At 43.1% G+C, this 17,665-nt stretch overlaps 1 protein-coding gene across 3 annotated transcripts in view; it reads right to left on the reverse strand.

The window, feature by feature from the left end:
• Window positions 1-17,665, reverse strand: part of nup133 (nucleoporin 133) — a 55,196-nt gene continuing 37,531 nt past the window's right edge. For 2 of the 3 annotated variants that reach the window (XM_068044216.1, XM_068044215.1), the window contains exons 19-26: window positions 17,031-17,164; window positions 16,190-16,348; window positions 15,422-15,557; window positions 14,185-14,303; window positions 5,676-5,756; window positions 1,295-1,371; window positions 692-777; window positions 1-284 (exon numbers count right to left, since the gene is read on the reverse strand). In XM_068044216.1, the coding sequence (XP_067900317.1) occupies window positions 148-284; window positions 692-777; window positions 1,295-1,371; window positions 5,676-5,756; window positions 14,185-14,303; window positions 15,422-15,557; window positions 16,190-16,348; window positions 17,031-17,164 (929 nt within the window). In that variant the 3' untranslated portion in view covers window positions 1-147. The remainder of the gene's footprint in view (window positions 285-691; window positions 778-1,294; window positions 1,372-5,675; window positions 5,757-14,184; window positions 14,304-15,421; window positions 15,558-16,189; window positions 16,349-17,030; window positions 17,165-17,665) is intronic. The other variant, XR_010976140.1, reaches the window with a different exon arrangement.

The raw sequence follows: 17,665 nt of genomic DNA on the forward strand, positions 1-17,665 counted from the left end.
TTTTGTGAAATTAAATGACTTTTATTAGAAATGCATAACATTTTTATACAAAAAGTTTAAACATTGCAGGTAGTTTATTTGCAGTACCTGATCTGCTGAGTGAAGGAGCTTAAAAGGCAGAATATGGAGATAGACACAAAAGGGGAATCAGGATTGTGATTTTAAATAATGTTCGTAGTTTGCTTGCAGGAGGAATTCAAAGTAGGAATTGGATCTCAGGCTGACCAGATAATCTGACAGCAGTATGTCCTTCACTTCTGGCAAGTAATATTTTAGCTGAACTCCTAAAGTGAAAGACATTTGAAAGTAATCAGTGTAACCAATACACACCTGTCTACCATGATCAACGAGTGCAGCAGGTGGAATGAGGAATGACACTATAGCTCCTCCTGCCATTCAGGACCCTGGCTATTTCAGCAAGTGCTTTAATACTCAATGTCATGGGTTCAAGCCAAGTCTCACTCCAAAGACTTGAGCACATAATCCAGGCTGGCACACCCATGTGGTCAAGAGGAGGAATGTACCCACATGCACTGTTTACATTCCATATACAGATTAATAAGTAGTTGGGCAGGATACCCAATAAAGCACATCGCTACGATGAGGCACATGGAGAAGAGGTCAAAGGTCAGCATACAATTACTGATTTAGCATAAGGCTGCTAGGAGAGGTGGTTTAATCTAACACTCACCTTCATCCATGAGCTTTTCTATGACCTTCATCAGTACAGTTGTCTTTGCACCTTCAATGGGATCATCCTTTGCATCAAAAGACCAACTGAACAAAAACAAGCAGAACATTCTTCAGTGAGTCTTGGTTAATTGCGAGTTCACAAACCCTCAGGGTAGGCATGGATTAGAAGAGTAAGTGACGAATAAGTGACTGGGGACAACTGACCTCCTTGCACCCATTGGAGAGGCGTCTAACCAGCGAGCGTGGTTTATGCAAATAATAAATAGTAAATATAAAATTACACGTGCACCCTCTCTCCCCGACAACATATCACTTGGATCAAGAAAGTCGGGTGCTGCATTTCCAGATGTTCCATTTCACTGGGGGACGATTCGCAGTCAAACCAGCAGCTGGAAAACGGGGGTTTGGCTGGGATGGGAGGAGTGAGAAGGTCATTGTATCAAAATTGGAGGACTAATAGCTGTACAAAAGGCATTCATTGTAAGATCAGATACAATATTGAAAATGTGACTTAAAGCAAGTTATATTTGTGAATAGACAGCCTCTTTCAATGTATGTGTGGAGGTGAGGGAAGAGGATAAAGAATCTAATCTGCACATACTCATCTCTCTGAATAGCTTGGCAGAAGATTTCCAGTTTCAATGAATCGATGTTGACATCAGCACCAAGACCCTCCTCCTTTAGAGAGCAGAGACAGAAAACACACTCAGCCTCCAAAATAATTTAACAAGAGCCTGCTATAAGCCTTTCCTAGGAAGTAAGAGCATGAAGCATCAGTGGGACTGATCGCTAGTGCTCCTCTACACAGGCAGTATCCTAATCCCATGTGCCTGTCCTGTTCCCATTTCCCTTTAGTTTGTGTCTTAGTGACGAAGGCAATTAACTACATTCCACAGCCTTAGAATGGTCATAGAAAAAAATTTATCCTGCTCTTTGTCTTAAGTCTATATTTAATTTTATTTTTATGTCCCCTTGTTTTACACCTTTCAACTGCTAGAAATCAGCCTATTTCTGTCTACTCTGTGCCACCCAGTCATAATTTTAAACATTTCCATCAAATTACCCTGTAATTAAAAAGACAATTAGACAACCGGAACACACCAAGGGAAAACACAGAATTTAGTGCTACATTGATGAGCCAGGGCTGTTCCATTGATGGGAAACGGGTAGTATTACCATGACTTGCCTCAGGACAGATAGTGTCCAGCAAAGATTAAACACATCCTCCCAGACAGGAAAACACATGCAAAGGAGGACTTATCTGGGCATTGACACACAAACTGAGGTGTAAGTAGCAAAAGAGGCACATATTGTGTAAAACATTACTATTGAGTACATTACTATACAGGTTCTAAGGAGGACTTTTAACTCAATACAGTGTACAGGGATTATAGAACAAGGTTAGCAGCTGCAGGTTTGCATCAATGCAGAAAACCTTAGCTCTAACATAAGCAATACATATTTAAAATAAAAAACAAATTTTCTCCCCAAAAAACACTGACACACGCAGCGTTGCATTTCCCTGGGCACAGCCTCCCCTCTCCCAGATATCACATGAGGGGGATTCTTCACAGAAGTCTACATAGTGAGTACCTGAAAAGGGAGGAAGCAGGGCACAGGTGCTGCTCCGACCAAAAAAAATGAAATTGCCAACAGCAAAAACAAGCCATCTTGAATGTGATAATTTTTGTTCAGTTGCAATGATTTATTTATTTTTTTTTATAAACTAAGGTGCATTTTTGGCACATAGAGACATGGCTGCAGGATGACATAGATTGGGACCTGAATAATTGAGGGGTACATGACATTTAGGAAGAACGGGAAGCTGGGAAAAGGTGGAGAGGTGGCTCTGTTAACTAATGATGGTATTAGCACAATAGAGAGAGGGATGACCAAAGCTCAGTAAACCAGGATGTAGAAGTGGTTTGGGTAGAGATGAGAAATGATAAAGGCGAGAAGTCACATATGGGAGTGGTGTACAGCCCCCCTAACAGTAACCACACGGTAGGACAGGGTGTAAAGGAAGAAATAATGAGAGCTTGTCAGAAAGGTACGGCAATAATCATGGGGGATTTTAATCTACATATAGACTGGAAAAACCAGATGGGCAAAGGTAGCCTAGATGAGGAGTTCATAGAATGTTTCTGGGATAGTTTCTTAGAATAGCACGTTCTGCAGCTAACCAGAGAGCAGGCTGTACTAGATCTGGTATAAAAGCAAAATAATGCAGATGCTGGAAATCTGAAATAAAAACACAAAGTGCTGGAAATACTCAGCAGGTCTGGCAACATCTGTGGAGAGAAGCAGAGTTAACGTTTCAGGTCTGTGACCTTTCATTGGAACTCAAACCAGAAACAAACTCTGCTTCTCTCGCCACAGATGCTGCCAGACCTGCTGAGTATTTCCAGCACTTTTTGTTTTGGTTTTATACTAGATGTGGTATTGTGCAACGAGATAGGATTAACTGATGACCGCATAGTGAAGGCGCCTTTAAGTAGCAGCGATCATAACATGATTGAATTTTACATTCAGTTCGAGGGAGAGCAGAGTGGGTCTAAGACTTGTATTTTAACTTAAATAAGGGCAATTATCAGGGCATGAAAGCAGAGCTAGCGAAAGTGAACTGGCAAATTAGCTTAAGGGATAGGTCAGTAGAGATGCAGTGGCAGACATTTAAGGGGATATTTCAGAATACACAGAATAGATACATTCCAATGAGAAAGTATCAAATTTAAAGAAAAGGCATATTATTGCGCAAAGATGGGAGGCAGGTCAGAAGTTTGGACAGAATATAAAAAGCAGCAAAGAACGACAAAGATTAATATAGAGGGAAAAATTAGAGTACGAGAGCAAGCTTGCAGGGAACATAAAAACTGACTGCAAAAGTTTCTATAGGTATGTGAAGAGAAAAAGATTGGTGAAGATGAATGTAGGTCCCTTACAGTCAGAAACAGGGGAATTTATTATGGGGAACAAAGAAATGGCTGACCAACTAAATGCATACTTTGGTTCTGTCTTTGCAAAGTAGGACACAAATATCATACCAGAAATGTTGGGGAACACAGGGCTTAGTGAGCGAGAGGAACTGAAGGAAATCAGTATTACTAGAGAAATGGTGTTAGGGAAATTGATGGGATTGAAGGCCAATAAATTCCCAGGGCCTGATAATCTACATCCCAGAGTACTTAAGGAAGTGGCCCTAGAAATAGTGGATGCATTGGTGGTCATCTTCCAAGATTCTATAGACTCTGGAATAGTTCCTACAGATTGGAGGGTAACTAATGTAACCCCACTATTTAAAAAGGGAGTTAGAGAGAAAGCAGGGAACTATAGACCAGTCAGCCCAACATCGGAAGTGGGTAAAATTCTAGAGTCCATTATCAAAGATTTTATAGCAGAGCACTTAGAGAACAGTGGTAGAATCGGACAGAGTCAGCATGGATTTACAAAAGGGAAATCATGCTTGCCAAATCTACTAGACTTCTTCGAGGATGTAACTAGTAGAGTTGATGAGGTGGAGCCAGTGGATGTGGTTTATTTGGACTTTCAGAAGGCTTTCGACAAAGTCCCACATAAGAGATTAGCATGCAAAATTAAAGCGCATGGAATGGGGGGTAGTGTATTGCGATGGATAGAAAATTGGTTGGCAGACAGGAAACAGAGTAGGGATAAATAGTTTTTTTTCTGAATGGCAGGTAGTGACTAGTGGGGTACCGCAGGGATCGGCGCTAGGACCCCAGCTATTCACAATATATGTTAATGATTTAGATGAGAGAACTAAATGTAATATATCCAAATTTGCAGATGACACAAAACTGGGTGGGAGGGTGAGTTGTGAGGAGGATACAAAGAGGCTTCTGGGTGATTTGGACAAGCTGAGTGAGTGGGCAAATGCATGGCAGATGCAGTATAATGTGGATAAATGTGAGGTTATCCCCTTTGGTAACAAAAACAGGAAGGCAGATTATCTGAACGGCTAGAAACTGGGAGAGGGGAATATGCAACGAGACCTGGGTGTTCTCGTACACCAGTCACTGAAGGTAAGCATGCAGGTGCAACAGGTGGTAAAAAAGGAAAATGGTTTGTTGGCCTTCATAGAGAGAGGATTTGAGTACAGAAGCAGGGATGTCTTGCTGCAATTATACAGGGCCTTGGTGAGGCCAAACCTGGAATATTGTGTGCAGTTTTGGTCTCCTTATCTGAGGAAGGATGTTCTTGCTATAGAGGGAGTGCAGTGAAGGTTTACCAGACTGATTCCTGGGATGGTGGGACTGACGTATGAGGAGAGATCGAGTCAGATAGGATTATATTCGCTGGAGTTCAGAAGAGTGAGGGGGGTTCTCATAGAAACCTATAAAATTCTAACAGGACTTGACAGGGTAGATGCAGGAAGGATGTTCCCGATGGTGGGGGAGTCCAGAATCAGGGGTCATAGTCTAAGGATATGAGGTTAACCTTTCAGGATTGAGATGAGGAGAAATTTCTTCACCCAGAGAGTGGTGAGCCTGTGGAATTCGCTACCACAGAAAGCAGTTGAGGCCAAAACATTGTATGTTTTCAAGAAGGAGTTAGATATAACTCTCGAGTCCAAAGGGATCAAAGGATATAGGGGGAAAGTGGTAACAGGTTACTGAGTTGGACGATCAGCCATGATCATAATGACTGGCGGAGCAGGCTCGAAGGGCCGAATGGCCTACTCCTGCTCCTATTTTCTATGTTTTTATGTATCCATTAAATTTCAGGTTGAGAATCGGCTAAACATTTCTGGAAGGAACACAACAAAATAAGTACGTACAACTATCATTTCAGAATGAGTCATCATTTGAGAAACAGCAATTATCAGATTTAACCCTAAAATATAGAGCAAATATTAGATCATAAAAAACATCAACTGATGTTTATGGTTTCTACCCAGTTGCAGCACTTAGATCTTGTGTTGCCGTTTAAGAAAGCTTCCTTCAGCTCCCAAGTTTCCACCATACCTTCTCAACAAACTTCAGTAGATCAAGCGCCTTCTTGAAATCGTATTCATTCGCTCTCGTGTTGTCATCACTGATGTAAAGCTGCAAAAATTGGACATTTATCTGACTTAATTAGCATTGAACAGGACTGCAACAATCCCCCTTGGAAAATGTCAGCAGACGGTGTGGTGGAACATTTGCTTGGCTCAGTGGAAACACTCTCACCAGCAGCTCAGAGGTTCAATCCCCGATTGAGGCTGACATTCCCAATGCAGTACTGAGGGAGGGCTGCACCAGTGATCATGTCTTTCAGATCAACGTTAAAAGGCCACACTTGGAGGACTGTGAGCAGTTCTGAGCATCACACCGTAGGAAGGATATATTGCCCTTGGAGGAATTAGATTTATCAAAAGGATACCTGGACTTCAAGGGTTAACTACAAGGAAATATTACACAAACTAGGGTTACATTCCCTGGAATTTGGAAGGTTCAGGGGTGATTTGATTGAAGTGTGCAAGATATTAAGGGGAAGATAGGTCAGATAGAGAAAAACTATTTCCGCTGGTCAGGGAAACTCAGATTACAAATTAGAGCCAGACCTTTCAGGGGTGAAATTAGGAAACAATTCTACACAGAAAAGGCGGTCGAAGTTTGGAACTCTCTTCCACAAATAGCAACTGATGCTGGATCAGTTGTTAATTTTAAATCAGATTGATAAATTTTTGTAAATCTACCAATGGTATTAAGGAATAATAAAGGGGGCAAGGGATCAAATTTGGGGAGATACGGTAAATCAAGCAGTAGAGACAAGGCAAAAGAGAAAGGTATTAATATGGGAAATGATAAACAGACTGTGACAGGAAGGGACAGAGCATACACATCTAAGAATAAATCAACAGATAAGGCTAGAGGTTACAAAAATAGTAAAAAGGACAAAACTAAAGGCTCGGTATCTGAATGCACGTGGCATTCAAAACACAACAGATGAACAGAACGCAAACAGAAATAAATAAGTACGATCTAATAGCCATTACAGAGACATGGCTGCAGGATGACATAGATTAGGACCTGAATATTGAAGGGTACATGGCATTTAGGAAGGACAGGAAGCCAGGAAAAGGTGGAGGGGTAGTTCTGGTATTAGCACAATAGAGAGGGATGACCTAACTTCAGGAGACATGGATGTAGAACAGGATGTAGAAGCAATATGGGTAGAGATGAGAAACCATAAAGGCAAGAAGTCACTTGTGGGAGTGGTGTACAGGCCACCTGCCATTAACCACACTGTAGGACGCTGTATAAAGGAAGAAATAATGGCAGTTTGTCAGAAAGGTAGAGCGATAATTATGGGGGATTTTAACCTACATATAGAGTGGAAAAATCAAATGGGCAGAGGTAGCCTAGATCAGGAGTACATAGAATAATTTCTTGGATCAATAAGTTCTGGAACCAACCAGAGAGCAGGCTATACTAGAGCTGGTATTGTGCAATGAGATAGGATTAATTAATGACCTCATAGTTAAGGCGCCCCTAGGTAGCAGCGATCGTAATATGATTGAAGTTTACATACCATTTGAGGGAGAGAAGAGTGGGTCAAGACTAGTATTTTAAACTTAAATAAGGGCAATTATGAGGGCATGAAAGCAGAGCTAGCTGAAGTGAACTGGCAAATTAGGTTAATGGATAGGTCAATAGAGATGCAGTGTCAGACATTTAAGGGAATATTTCAGAATACACAGAATAGATATATTTCAATGAGAAAGAAAAATTCCAAGGGTGGAACCCGCCATCCGTGGTTAACTAAAACAGTTAAAGATAGTATCAAATTAAAGAAAAAGCCTATATTTGCACAAAGGTGGGAGGCAGGTCGGAAGATTGGACAGAATATAAAAACAGCAAAGAATGACGAAAAGATTGATAAAAGATTGAATTTGAGTACGAGAGAAAGCTGGCTAGAAATATAAAGACAGATAGTAAGAGTTTATATAGATATTTTTAAAAAAGAGTTAAAGTGAGCGTTGGTCCTATAGAAAGTGAGTCTGGGGTATTAATAATGGATAATAAGGAGATGGCAGATGAATTGAACAGATACTTTGCATCAGTCTTCACTATTGAGGATGCAAATAACATCCCAGTATTGGCTGTAAGTCAGGAAATGGAAGGGAGGGAGGAACTCAAGAAAATTACAATCACCAGGGAAGTGGTACTGAACAAATTGTTGGAGCTGCGGGCTGACAAGTCCCCAGGTCCTGATGGACTTCATCCTCGGGTGTTAAAAGAACTGGCTAGTGAGATAGTTGATGCGTTAGTTTTAATTTTCCAAAATTCCCGAGATTTGGGAAGGTTCCATTAGATTGGAAAATAGCGAATGTAACTCCTTTATTCAAAAAGGGAGGGAGACAGAAAGCAGGAAACTACAGGCCAGTTAGCTTAACATCTGTCTTAGGGAAAATGTTAGAAGCTATTATTAAAGATATTATAGTAGGGCATTTAGAAAAACTCAAGGTAATCAGGCAGAGTCAACATGGTTTTGTGAAAGGGAAATCACGTTTAACCAATTTATTGGAGTTCTTTGAGGGAGTTACATGTGCTGTGGATAAAGGGGAATCGGTGGATGTATTGTACTTAGATTTCCAGAAGGCATTTGATAAGGTGCCACATCAAAGGTTATTGCAGAAAATAAAAGCTCATGGTGTAGGGGGTAACATATTGGCATGGATAGAAGATTGGCTAGCTAACCGGAAACAGAGAGTAGGCATAAATGGGTCATTTTCTGGTTGGCAAGATGTAACGAGTGGTGTGCCACAGGGATCTGTGCTGGGGCCTCAACATTTTACAATTTATATAAATGACTTAATTGAAGGGACAGAAGGTATGGTTACTAAATTTGATGACACAAAGACAGGTCGGAAAGTATCTTGTGAAGAGGACAGAAGGGAGCTACAAAAGGGATTATAGATAGGTTAAGTGAGTGGGCAAAGATCTGGCAAATGGTGTATAATGTGGGAAAACGTGAAATTGTCCACTTTGGCAGGAAGAATAAAAAAGCATATTATCTAAATGGTGAGAGATTGCAGAGCTCTGAGATGCAGAGGGATCTGGGTGTCCTAGTGCATGAATCTCAAAAGGTTAGTAGGCAGGTACAGCACGTAATTAGGAAAACTAATAGAATGTTATCGCTTATCGCGAGGGGAATTGAATACAAAAGAAGGGAGGTTATGCTTCAGCTACACAGGGCATTGGTGAGACCACATCTGGAGTACTGTGTACAGTACTGGTCTCCTTATTTAAGGAAGGATGTAAATGCATTGGAGGCAATACAGAGAAGGTTTGCTAGACTAATATCTGAAATGGACAGGCTAGGCTTGTATCCATTGGAATTCAGAAGAGTAAGAGGCAACTTGATTGAAACGTACAAGATCCTGAGGGGTCTTGACAGGGTGGATGTGGAAAGGGTGTTTCCTCTTGTGGGAGAATCTGGAACTAGGGGTCACTATTTAAGACAGAGATGAGGAGAAATTTTTTCTCCCTCAGAGGGTCTTGAGTCTTTGGAATTCTAGTCCTCAAAAGACAGTGGAAGCAGAGTCTTTGAATATTTTTAAGGCAGAGTTGGATAGATTCTTGATAAGCAAGGGGGTGAAAGGTTATCAGGGGTAGGTAGAAATGCAGAGTAATCAGTTCAACCATGAACTTATTGAATGGCGGAGCAGGCTCGAAGGGCCGAGTGGCCTACTCCTGCTCATAATCCGTATGTTTGTATGAATATGGGGCAAAGGTGGGTAGAGAACAAATAACAGTACAGCACAGGGACAGGCCATTCGGCCCTCTAAGCCTGCGCCGATCTTGATGCCTGCCTAAACTAACACCTTCTGCACTTCCGGGGCCCATATCCCTCTATTCCCTTCCTATTCATATATTTGTCAAGATGTCTCTTAAACGTCGCTATCGTACCTGCTTCCACCACCTTCCCTGGCAGCAAGTTCCAGGCACTCACCACCCTCTGTGTAAAAAAAAAAACTTGCCTCGCACATCCCCTCTAAACTTTGCCCCTCGCACCTTAAACCTATGTCCCCTCGTAACTGACTCTTCCACCCTGGGAAAAAGCTGACTATCCACTCTGTCCATGCCGCTCATAACTTTGTAAACCTCTATCATGTCGCCCCTCCACCTCCGTCGTTCCAGTGAAAACAATCCGAGTTTTTCCAACCTCTCCTCATAGCTAATGCCCTCCAGACCAGGCAACATCCTGGTAAACCTCTTCTGTACCCTCTCCAAAGCCTCCACGTCCTTCTGGTAGTGTGGCGACCAGAATTGCACGCAATATTCTAAGTGTGGCCTAACTAAGGTTCTGTACAGCTGCAACATGACTTGCCAATTTTTATACTCGCCAATTTTTATACTCTATGCCCCGACCGATGAAGGCAAGCATGCTGTATGCCTTCTTGACTACCTTATCCACCTGCATTGCCACTTTCAGTGACCTGTGGACCTGTACGCCCAGATCTCTCTGCCTGTCAATACTCCTAAGGGTTCTGCCATTTACTGTATACCTCCCACCTGCATTAGACCTTCCAAAATGCATGACCTCACATTGGTCCGGATTAAACTCCATCAAGTCTCCAACTGATCTATATCCTGCTGTATCCTCTGACAATCCTCATCATTATCCGCAACTCCACCAACCTTTGTGTTGTCCGCAAACTTACTGATCAGACCAGCGACATTTTCCTCCAAATCATTTATATATACTACAAACAGCAAAGGTCCCAGCACTGATCCCTGCAGACCACCACTAGTTACATCCCTCCATTCAGAAAAACACCCATCCACTGTTACCCTCTGTCTTCTGTGACTGAGCCAGTTCTGTATCCATCTTGCCAGCTCACCTCTGATCCCGTGTGACTTCACCTTTTGCACCAGTCTGCCATGCGGGACCTTGTCAAAGGCTTTACTAAAGTCCATATAGATAACATCCACTGCCCTTCCTTCATCAATCATCTTCGTCACTTCCTCAAAAAGCTCAATCAAATTAGTGAGACACGACCTCCCCTTCACAAAACCATGCCGTCTCTTGCTAATAAGTTTGTTTGTTTCCAAATGGGAGTAAATCCTGTCCCGAAGAAACCTCTCTAATAGTTTCCCTACCACTGACGTAAGGCTCACCGGCCTATAATTTCCTGGATTATCCTTGCCACCCTTCTTAAACAAAGGAACAACGATGGCCATTCTCCAGTCCTCTGGGACCTCACCTGTCGCCAATGAGGATGCAAAGATTTCTGTCAAGGCCCCAGCAATTTCTTCCCTTGCCTCCCTCAGTATTCTAGGGTAGATCCCATCAGGTCCTGGGGACTTATCTACCTTAATGCTTTGCAAGACACCCAACACCTCCTCCTTTTTGATAATGAGATGACTGAGACTATCTGCACTCCCTTCCCTAGGCTCATCATCCACCAAGTCCTTCTCCTTGGTGAATACTGATGCAAAGTACTCATTTAGCACCTTGCCCATTTCCTCTGGCTCCACGCATAGATTCCCATCTCTGTCCTCGAGTGGGCCAACCCTTTCCCTGGTTACCCTCTTGCTCTTTATATACATATAAAAAGCCTTGGGATTTTCCTTAATCCTGTTTGCCAATGACTTTTCATGACCCCTTTTAGCCCTCCTAACTCCTTGCTTAAGTTCCTTCCTACTGTCTTTATATTCCTCAAGTGCTTCATCTGTTCCTAGCCTTCCAGCCCTTACAAATGCTTCCTTTTTCTTTTTGACTAGGCTCACAATATCCCATGTTATCCAAGCTTCCCGAAACTTGCCAAACTTGTCTTTCTTCCTCACAGGAACATGCCGGTCCTGGATTCTAATCAATTGACCTTTGAAAGACTCCCACATGTCAGATGTTGATTTACCCTCAAACAGCCACCCCCAATCTAAATTCTTCAGTTCCTGCCTAATATTGTTATAATTAGCCTTCCCCCAATTTAGCACCTTCACCCGAGGACTACTCTTATCCTTATCCACAAGTACCTTAAAACTTATGGAATTATGGTCACTGTTCCCGAAATGCTCCCCCACTGAAACTTCGACCACCTGGCCGGGCTCATTCCCCAATACCAGGTCCAGAATGGCCCCATCCCTAGTTGGACAATCGACATACTGTTTCCAGAAGCCCTCCTGGATGCTCCTCACAAATTCTGCCCCATCCAAGCCCCTAGCACTAAGTGAGTCCCAGTCAATATAGGGGAAGTTAAAATCACCCACCACTACAACCCTGTTACCTTTACATCTTTCCAAAATCTGTCTACATATCTGCTCCTCTACCTCCTGCTGGCTGTTGGGAGGCCTGTAGTAAACCCCCAACATCGTGACTGCACCCTTCCTATTCCTGAGCTCCACCCATGTTGCCTCGCTGCATGACCTCTCTGAGGTGTCCTCCCGCAGTACAGCTGTGATATTCTCCTTAACCAGTAATGCAACTCCCCCACCCCTTTTACATACCCCTTTATCCCGCCTGAAGCTTCTAAAGCCTGGAACAGTTAGCTGCCAATCCTGCCCTTCCCTCAACCAAGTCTCTGTAATAGCAACAACATCATATTTCCAAGTACTAATCCAAGCTCTAAGTTCATCTGCCTTACCTGTTATACTTCTCGCATTGAAACAAATGCACTTCAGACCACCAGTCCCGCTGTGCTCAGCAACATCTCCCTGCCTGCTCTTCCTCTTAGTCCTACTGGCCTTATTTACTAGTTCCCCCTCATTTACTTCACTAGCTGTCCTACTGCTCTGGTTCCCACCCCTCTGCCACACTAGTTTAAACCCTCCTGAGTGACGCTAGCAAACCTTGCAGCCAGGATATTAGTGCCCTTCCAGTTTAGATGCAACCCGTCCTTGTACAGGTCCCATCTGTCCCTGAAGAGAGCCCAATGGTCCAGATATCTGAAACCCTCCCTTCTACACCAGCTGCTCAGCCACGTGTTTTGCTGCACTATCTTCCTATTTCTAGCCTCACTGGCACGTGGCACAGGGAGTAATCCAGAGATTACAACCCTAGAGGTCCTGTTTTTTTTTAAAACTTACTACCCAACTCCCTAAACTCCCCCTGCAGGACCTCATCACTCTTTCTGCCTATGTAATTGGTATCGATGTGTACCACAACCTCTGGCTGTTCACACCCTCCCCCTTCAGAATGCCCTCTGTCCGTTCAGAGACATCCTTGACCCTGGCACCAGGGAGGCAACATACCTTCCTGGAGTCTCTTTCACATCCACAGAAGCGCCTATCTGTGCCCCTGACTATAGAGTCCCCTATAACTATTGCTCTTCTGCGCTTTGTCCCTCCCTGCTGAACAACAGTGCCAGCCGTGGTGCCACTGCTCTGGCTGCTGCTGTTTTCCCCTCATAGGCCATCCCCCTCAACAGTATCCAAAACGGTATACTTGTTAGAGAGGGGGATAGCCACAGGGGATTCCTGCACTGACTGCCTGCCCCTTCTAGCGGTCACCCATCTCTCTGCCTGCACTGTGGGTGTAACCACTTCTCTAAAACTCCTGTCTATGACGCTTTCCGCCACCTGCATGCTCCTAAGTGCATCCAGTTGCCGCTCCAACCGATCCATGCGGTCTGTGAGGAGCTGCAACTGGGTACACTTCCTGCAGATGTAGTCACCCAGAACGCTGGAAGCGTCACGGACCTCCCACATCTCACAGGTGAAGCACTTCACCCCTCTAACTGTCATTTCTAGCACTAATTAATAAATTAATTTAAAATAAATACTTATTAAATCCTTACTAAATTATGATAAACTTTACTATGTGGTCCCTAGTGCTAGATTTCTACAATAAATACTAAATGCTGACTCAATACAGTAATCTCCTCCCTCTGGTTTATGGAGTTAGGTCACAGGTCTGCCATGATTTCATTGAATGGCAGAACAGGCTCAAGCGGCTGAATGCCTTCCTCATGTTCCTATAAATAGTAACTCTGCTTATGTGGATTTTTAAAAAAACACAGCAGGGAATTTTCCGGTGTCCTGGCCAAGTTGGTGCCCACAACCAACACCATAAAACAAGTTAATTCTGGTCATTTAGCTGATTTACTGCTTTGTGGGTTCTTACAGTGCACAAATGCACTTCTGAAACAGGGACTGCACTTCAAAGGCACTTAACTGACTGTGACGAGCTTTTGGACATTGAGGACATGGATAATACGTTTACATTCTTTCTGGATTAACAGCAAATCCTAGCTGCACCCCAGGCTGTTATCCAAATTTAATTAACAGTGCATTCCAATGTGAAGCATTCCACACAATCCTCTTCTAGTCTCTTTCATCACGAAAATATGACGACTCTCAGTCATGACTCTCTAACCAGAGGAAATGATCCCCATAACTAGTTTCCTATCCTAGTCAATCTCCGCTGCATGCTCTCCGTGGTTTCAGCGTCCTTTCTAAAATTTCTCATGACACATTCTACATTTGTGATTTTGATACTTGGACCAGTCAAGCACAGCCTCATACATAAAGTGACCACTGTACTTACACGGATCAGTTGTGAAGCAGTTAACACAGGCATGGTGTCTATGTTGAGCTGTTTTTTATCCAGCAGCTTCATTGGCAGGGTCTCCTGGTGAAGCAGATACCGCTCTTGCACAGTCAAGTCTAGAACAAAATGAGCACAATGAAGTCACTGCTTTAGAAAGAGGAAGATTAAGGATTGGGAACATGAGAAACTGTTAGTCAAACATCAATAACCAGTGTCATTGCTGTTACGCAATCTCGCTAAACACACATCTGCTTTCTGCAGCTTTGAGATAAATGTTTGACCAATGAAACAACTCCTACTCTTACTCTGCTAATGTCAAACATTCCCAGATCAGGTGCAGCAGCACAGTGAACATTTACCTTGCTACTTTTGACTCTCTCAATTTGGTTCGACTTTATTCGCTGACACCCTCATACTTTCTGGAAGGATCAGGTTCAGAGAACTAAAATCATAATTTTACAACACAGTGGGAAGCTGTTTGGCCTGTCACACCCGTGCTGACTCTCTGAAAGAGCTGTCCAATTTATTCCCACATCCCAGCCTTTTTCCCACAACCCTGTCAATAAGTTCCCTACACATCGAACTGCCTTTAAAAAGTTCTTATGGAATCTGTTTCCACCACCCTTTCTGGTATTGCATTCTAGATCTTAACAACCCTGTGTGAAGAAATTTCTCAAATAGTAATTTGGAACAGGAAAAGGAGAACTGCCCCAATGACAGTGAGTAACTGCACCGGCTCACATGCTACTAAGTCAAGGACCAAAAAGATTTGAGTCCCAGTTTAAACTGAGTGATCTGATCCCAGCAAAGGCCTTAAACTTTACCTTGAGAAGGGGGTTGGTCAATCCTAAACCGGATCCTGTGCCCAGAGAGTGGGGGAGGGGGGGGGGGGGGTGCGGGGGAAAGAGAAGCAAAAATGAATGACCCTACTCTGAACCCTGTACCCCTAGGGAGGCCCTATACCCCACGAGGGAGGGTAGAATCAGTCTTGGCGATCATTTCTGCTTTGGATTCTTATCCAGTGCGTACAACAGCGGGTAAAAGCATGGGACTCCCATGGGAGCTCTACACTGGAAAATTATCCGAAACCTGAAGCTGCACTAAGAAGGCAAAATGCAACAAAGAGTCTGACGCTTGTCTGTAAGGAACTCTGGTGTATGCGAGCAATCCCCAAAATCAATGGGAGATAAGAAAAACAGGACAGGAACATTTAAGGGACTGCTCAGACTTTTACCCTCCATCCTCTCTTGCAGAAGGTCGTCAGGGAGATCAGAAGCAAACAAAGACAGTTTACTGAGGCTCAGGAGAGTTTTCTTCTTGGCAAAGTACCGTGTCTCCATGTTCGCGAGATTGAGTAATGTCCTGTGAGCCTGCAACAAGTGAAAATTAATCAGACTCTTGTACATGCAAGTGTGTCCTCATCACAGTCTGGATACTGGGTCCCAGGCAACTCCAAGTCAAAAGAAAAATGAAAAGAGTTTTCTTTTAAATAATCTTGTCTTGTTTCCTTCCCAATTCCCCCTTGGTTTCCCCAAGACAGCCAAGAGCATAAACAAATTCAGCAGCTTGGGGACAACACACTGGAAATATACAGTGGGTCCACCTGCATCTGGGAAGAGCAAAGTTGGCTAACATTTTGGGTGTAAAACATCGCCATGGTTACATCACCTGCACCATAACTTACACTAGTGACAAGGACACGGCCCACAAGATCAGGGAACATCATCACTGCCACTGGTTAATATCCTAGCTCGCATCATTGACTCAGGGCAATTCGGCAGAGCCAAAAAACGTTGACCTTGCCAACAATGCCCACATGCTGAGAGCAAATAACCTGGAGATCCTGATAAAGGGCTTCTTCCCTAAACTAACTTTTCTCTGTTCAGACACTTATTCCCAGCCTTTGCAGACTTTTCTTTCTATTCTAAGATTTCACATCTATACATCTAAACAGCACAAATTTCAAAGACACAGAACCACAACACAAAACACAATCCAATACCTTTTCAAAGTTCTGGACGTTGATTTCATGAAGCCAGCTGAGGTGTTCGTGGGACTGCAGGAAGCTGGCTAGTTGTGCATGCTGGGACACTGGTGGCGACAAAAGTTTACCCCTTTTCCCCTTTTCCATGTACCAGCGAAACAGGAAGTCAGAAAAGTTCTGTTAAATGAAACAAGGGTTTGTATCAGCCTCTCGCCTTCCAGTAACCGATCTGTTCTTGCACAAGGCAAGTACAAATGCGAAACTGGTTCACGTCAAACACAAACAAGTTTCAGTTTTAAAGAAAATCTGTGTCAACTTTGGCTCAGTGGGTACCACACTTAACTCTGAGGCAGAAGGTTGTGGATTTCAATTCCCATTTCAGTCTAGTCTAACAGAGCACTGCACTGTTGGAGGTGCCATTTTTCAGGTCAGCCATTTAATCAATGCCCCATCTGCCCTTTCAGGTGGATTTAAAGATCCTGTGAGCCACTATGCAAAGAGTTAGCCTCTGCCAACATTTATCCCTCAACCAACCAATATCACTACAACAGATTACCTGTTCATGTATATCAGTGCTATTTGTGGGAGCTTACTGGGTGTAAATTGGCTGCCGCTTTTCCTACATTACAATAGTGATTGTAATTCAAAAGTACTTTTTTGACAGTGAAGCTTGTTGTGAACGGAGGTTGTGAATAGTATTTAATAAATGCACGATTTTTCTTTAAAATAAAATTACCAGTTTTGTTTTTAAAATCTGCAACTTAAAGAAACTGATGTTTTAAGAGACCAAGAATCAGGAACTGATCTATGGAATTAAGTTCCAAATAAAAGAACTGGAGCACAGATAGAAAGGTCCCACCTGATCTGCAAACTGGTTCAGGTAGCGCTGTAGCCTGGTCTGGTTGTCAGTCTGTTCACACAGCTGTATCAGGATGTCAAAGTCACAGTATTTCTCCGCCAGTGAAGCAGTCAACTGGTACTGCCCAAGAGAAACTAAAAGAACAAATATTAAGGTCTCACATTTCCCAAACAGTGACCCAGGCCCACTGGTCAGATTACTTCAAAATCTACTGAGCAAATCACATTTTCCCACAGGTTATCGCATGTAAAATTGGGGATGTGAATTGGGAAAGCCAGGGTTTGTGTCAAGCCTCCTGTTACCTCAGCTCCCCTGATATTTCGGGGCTCAGAAAATGAGCACAAGGAGCTGGAAGGGTTAATTCAACAGACAGTAGAAGACTAAGCCTTTGGAACGCAGCGAGTGAGCCCCACTGATGATGTTTAACAGTAACTATTCCCATAACTGAGCAACTGCATTACTGACCTTTATAAGGAAGGAATTTACATCCATCTTGTGGCCAACCAGGTCAGAGGAAAGAAAAGAAATTTACTGACTGAAGGGAAGATGATTATATTTAATAGCAGCTGCTGAAAGATTCTATGTCCCCATTGAAGGAGAAAGAAGTGAGATTTGAGAAGTGAAGAGTTCCACTC

The sequence above is a fragment of the Heterodontus francisci genome, chromosome 13 (genome assembly GCF_036365525.1).
Source record: "Heterodontus francisci isolate sHetFra1 chromosome 13, sHetFra1.hap1, whole genome shotgun sequence".
NCBI lineage: Eukaryota > Metazoa > Chordata > Chondrichthyes > Heterodontiformes > Heterodontidae > Heterodontus > Heterodontus francisci.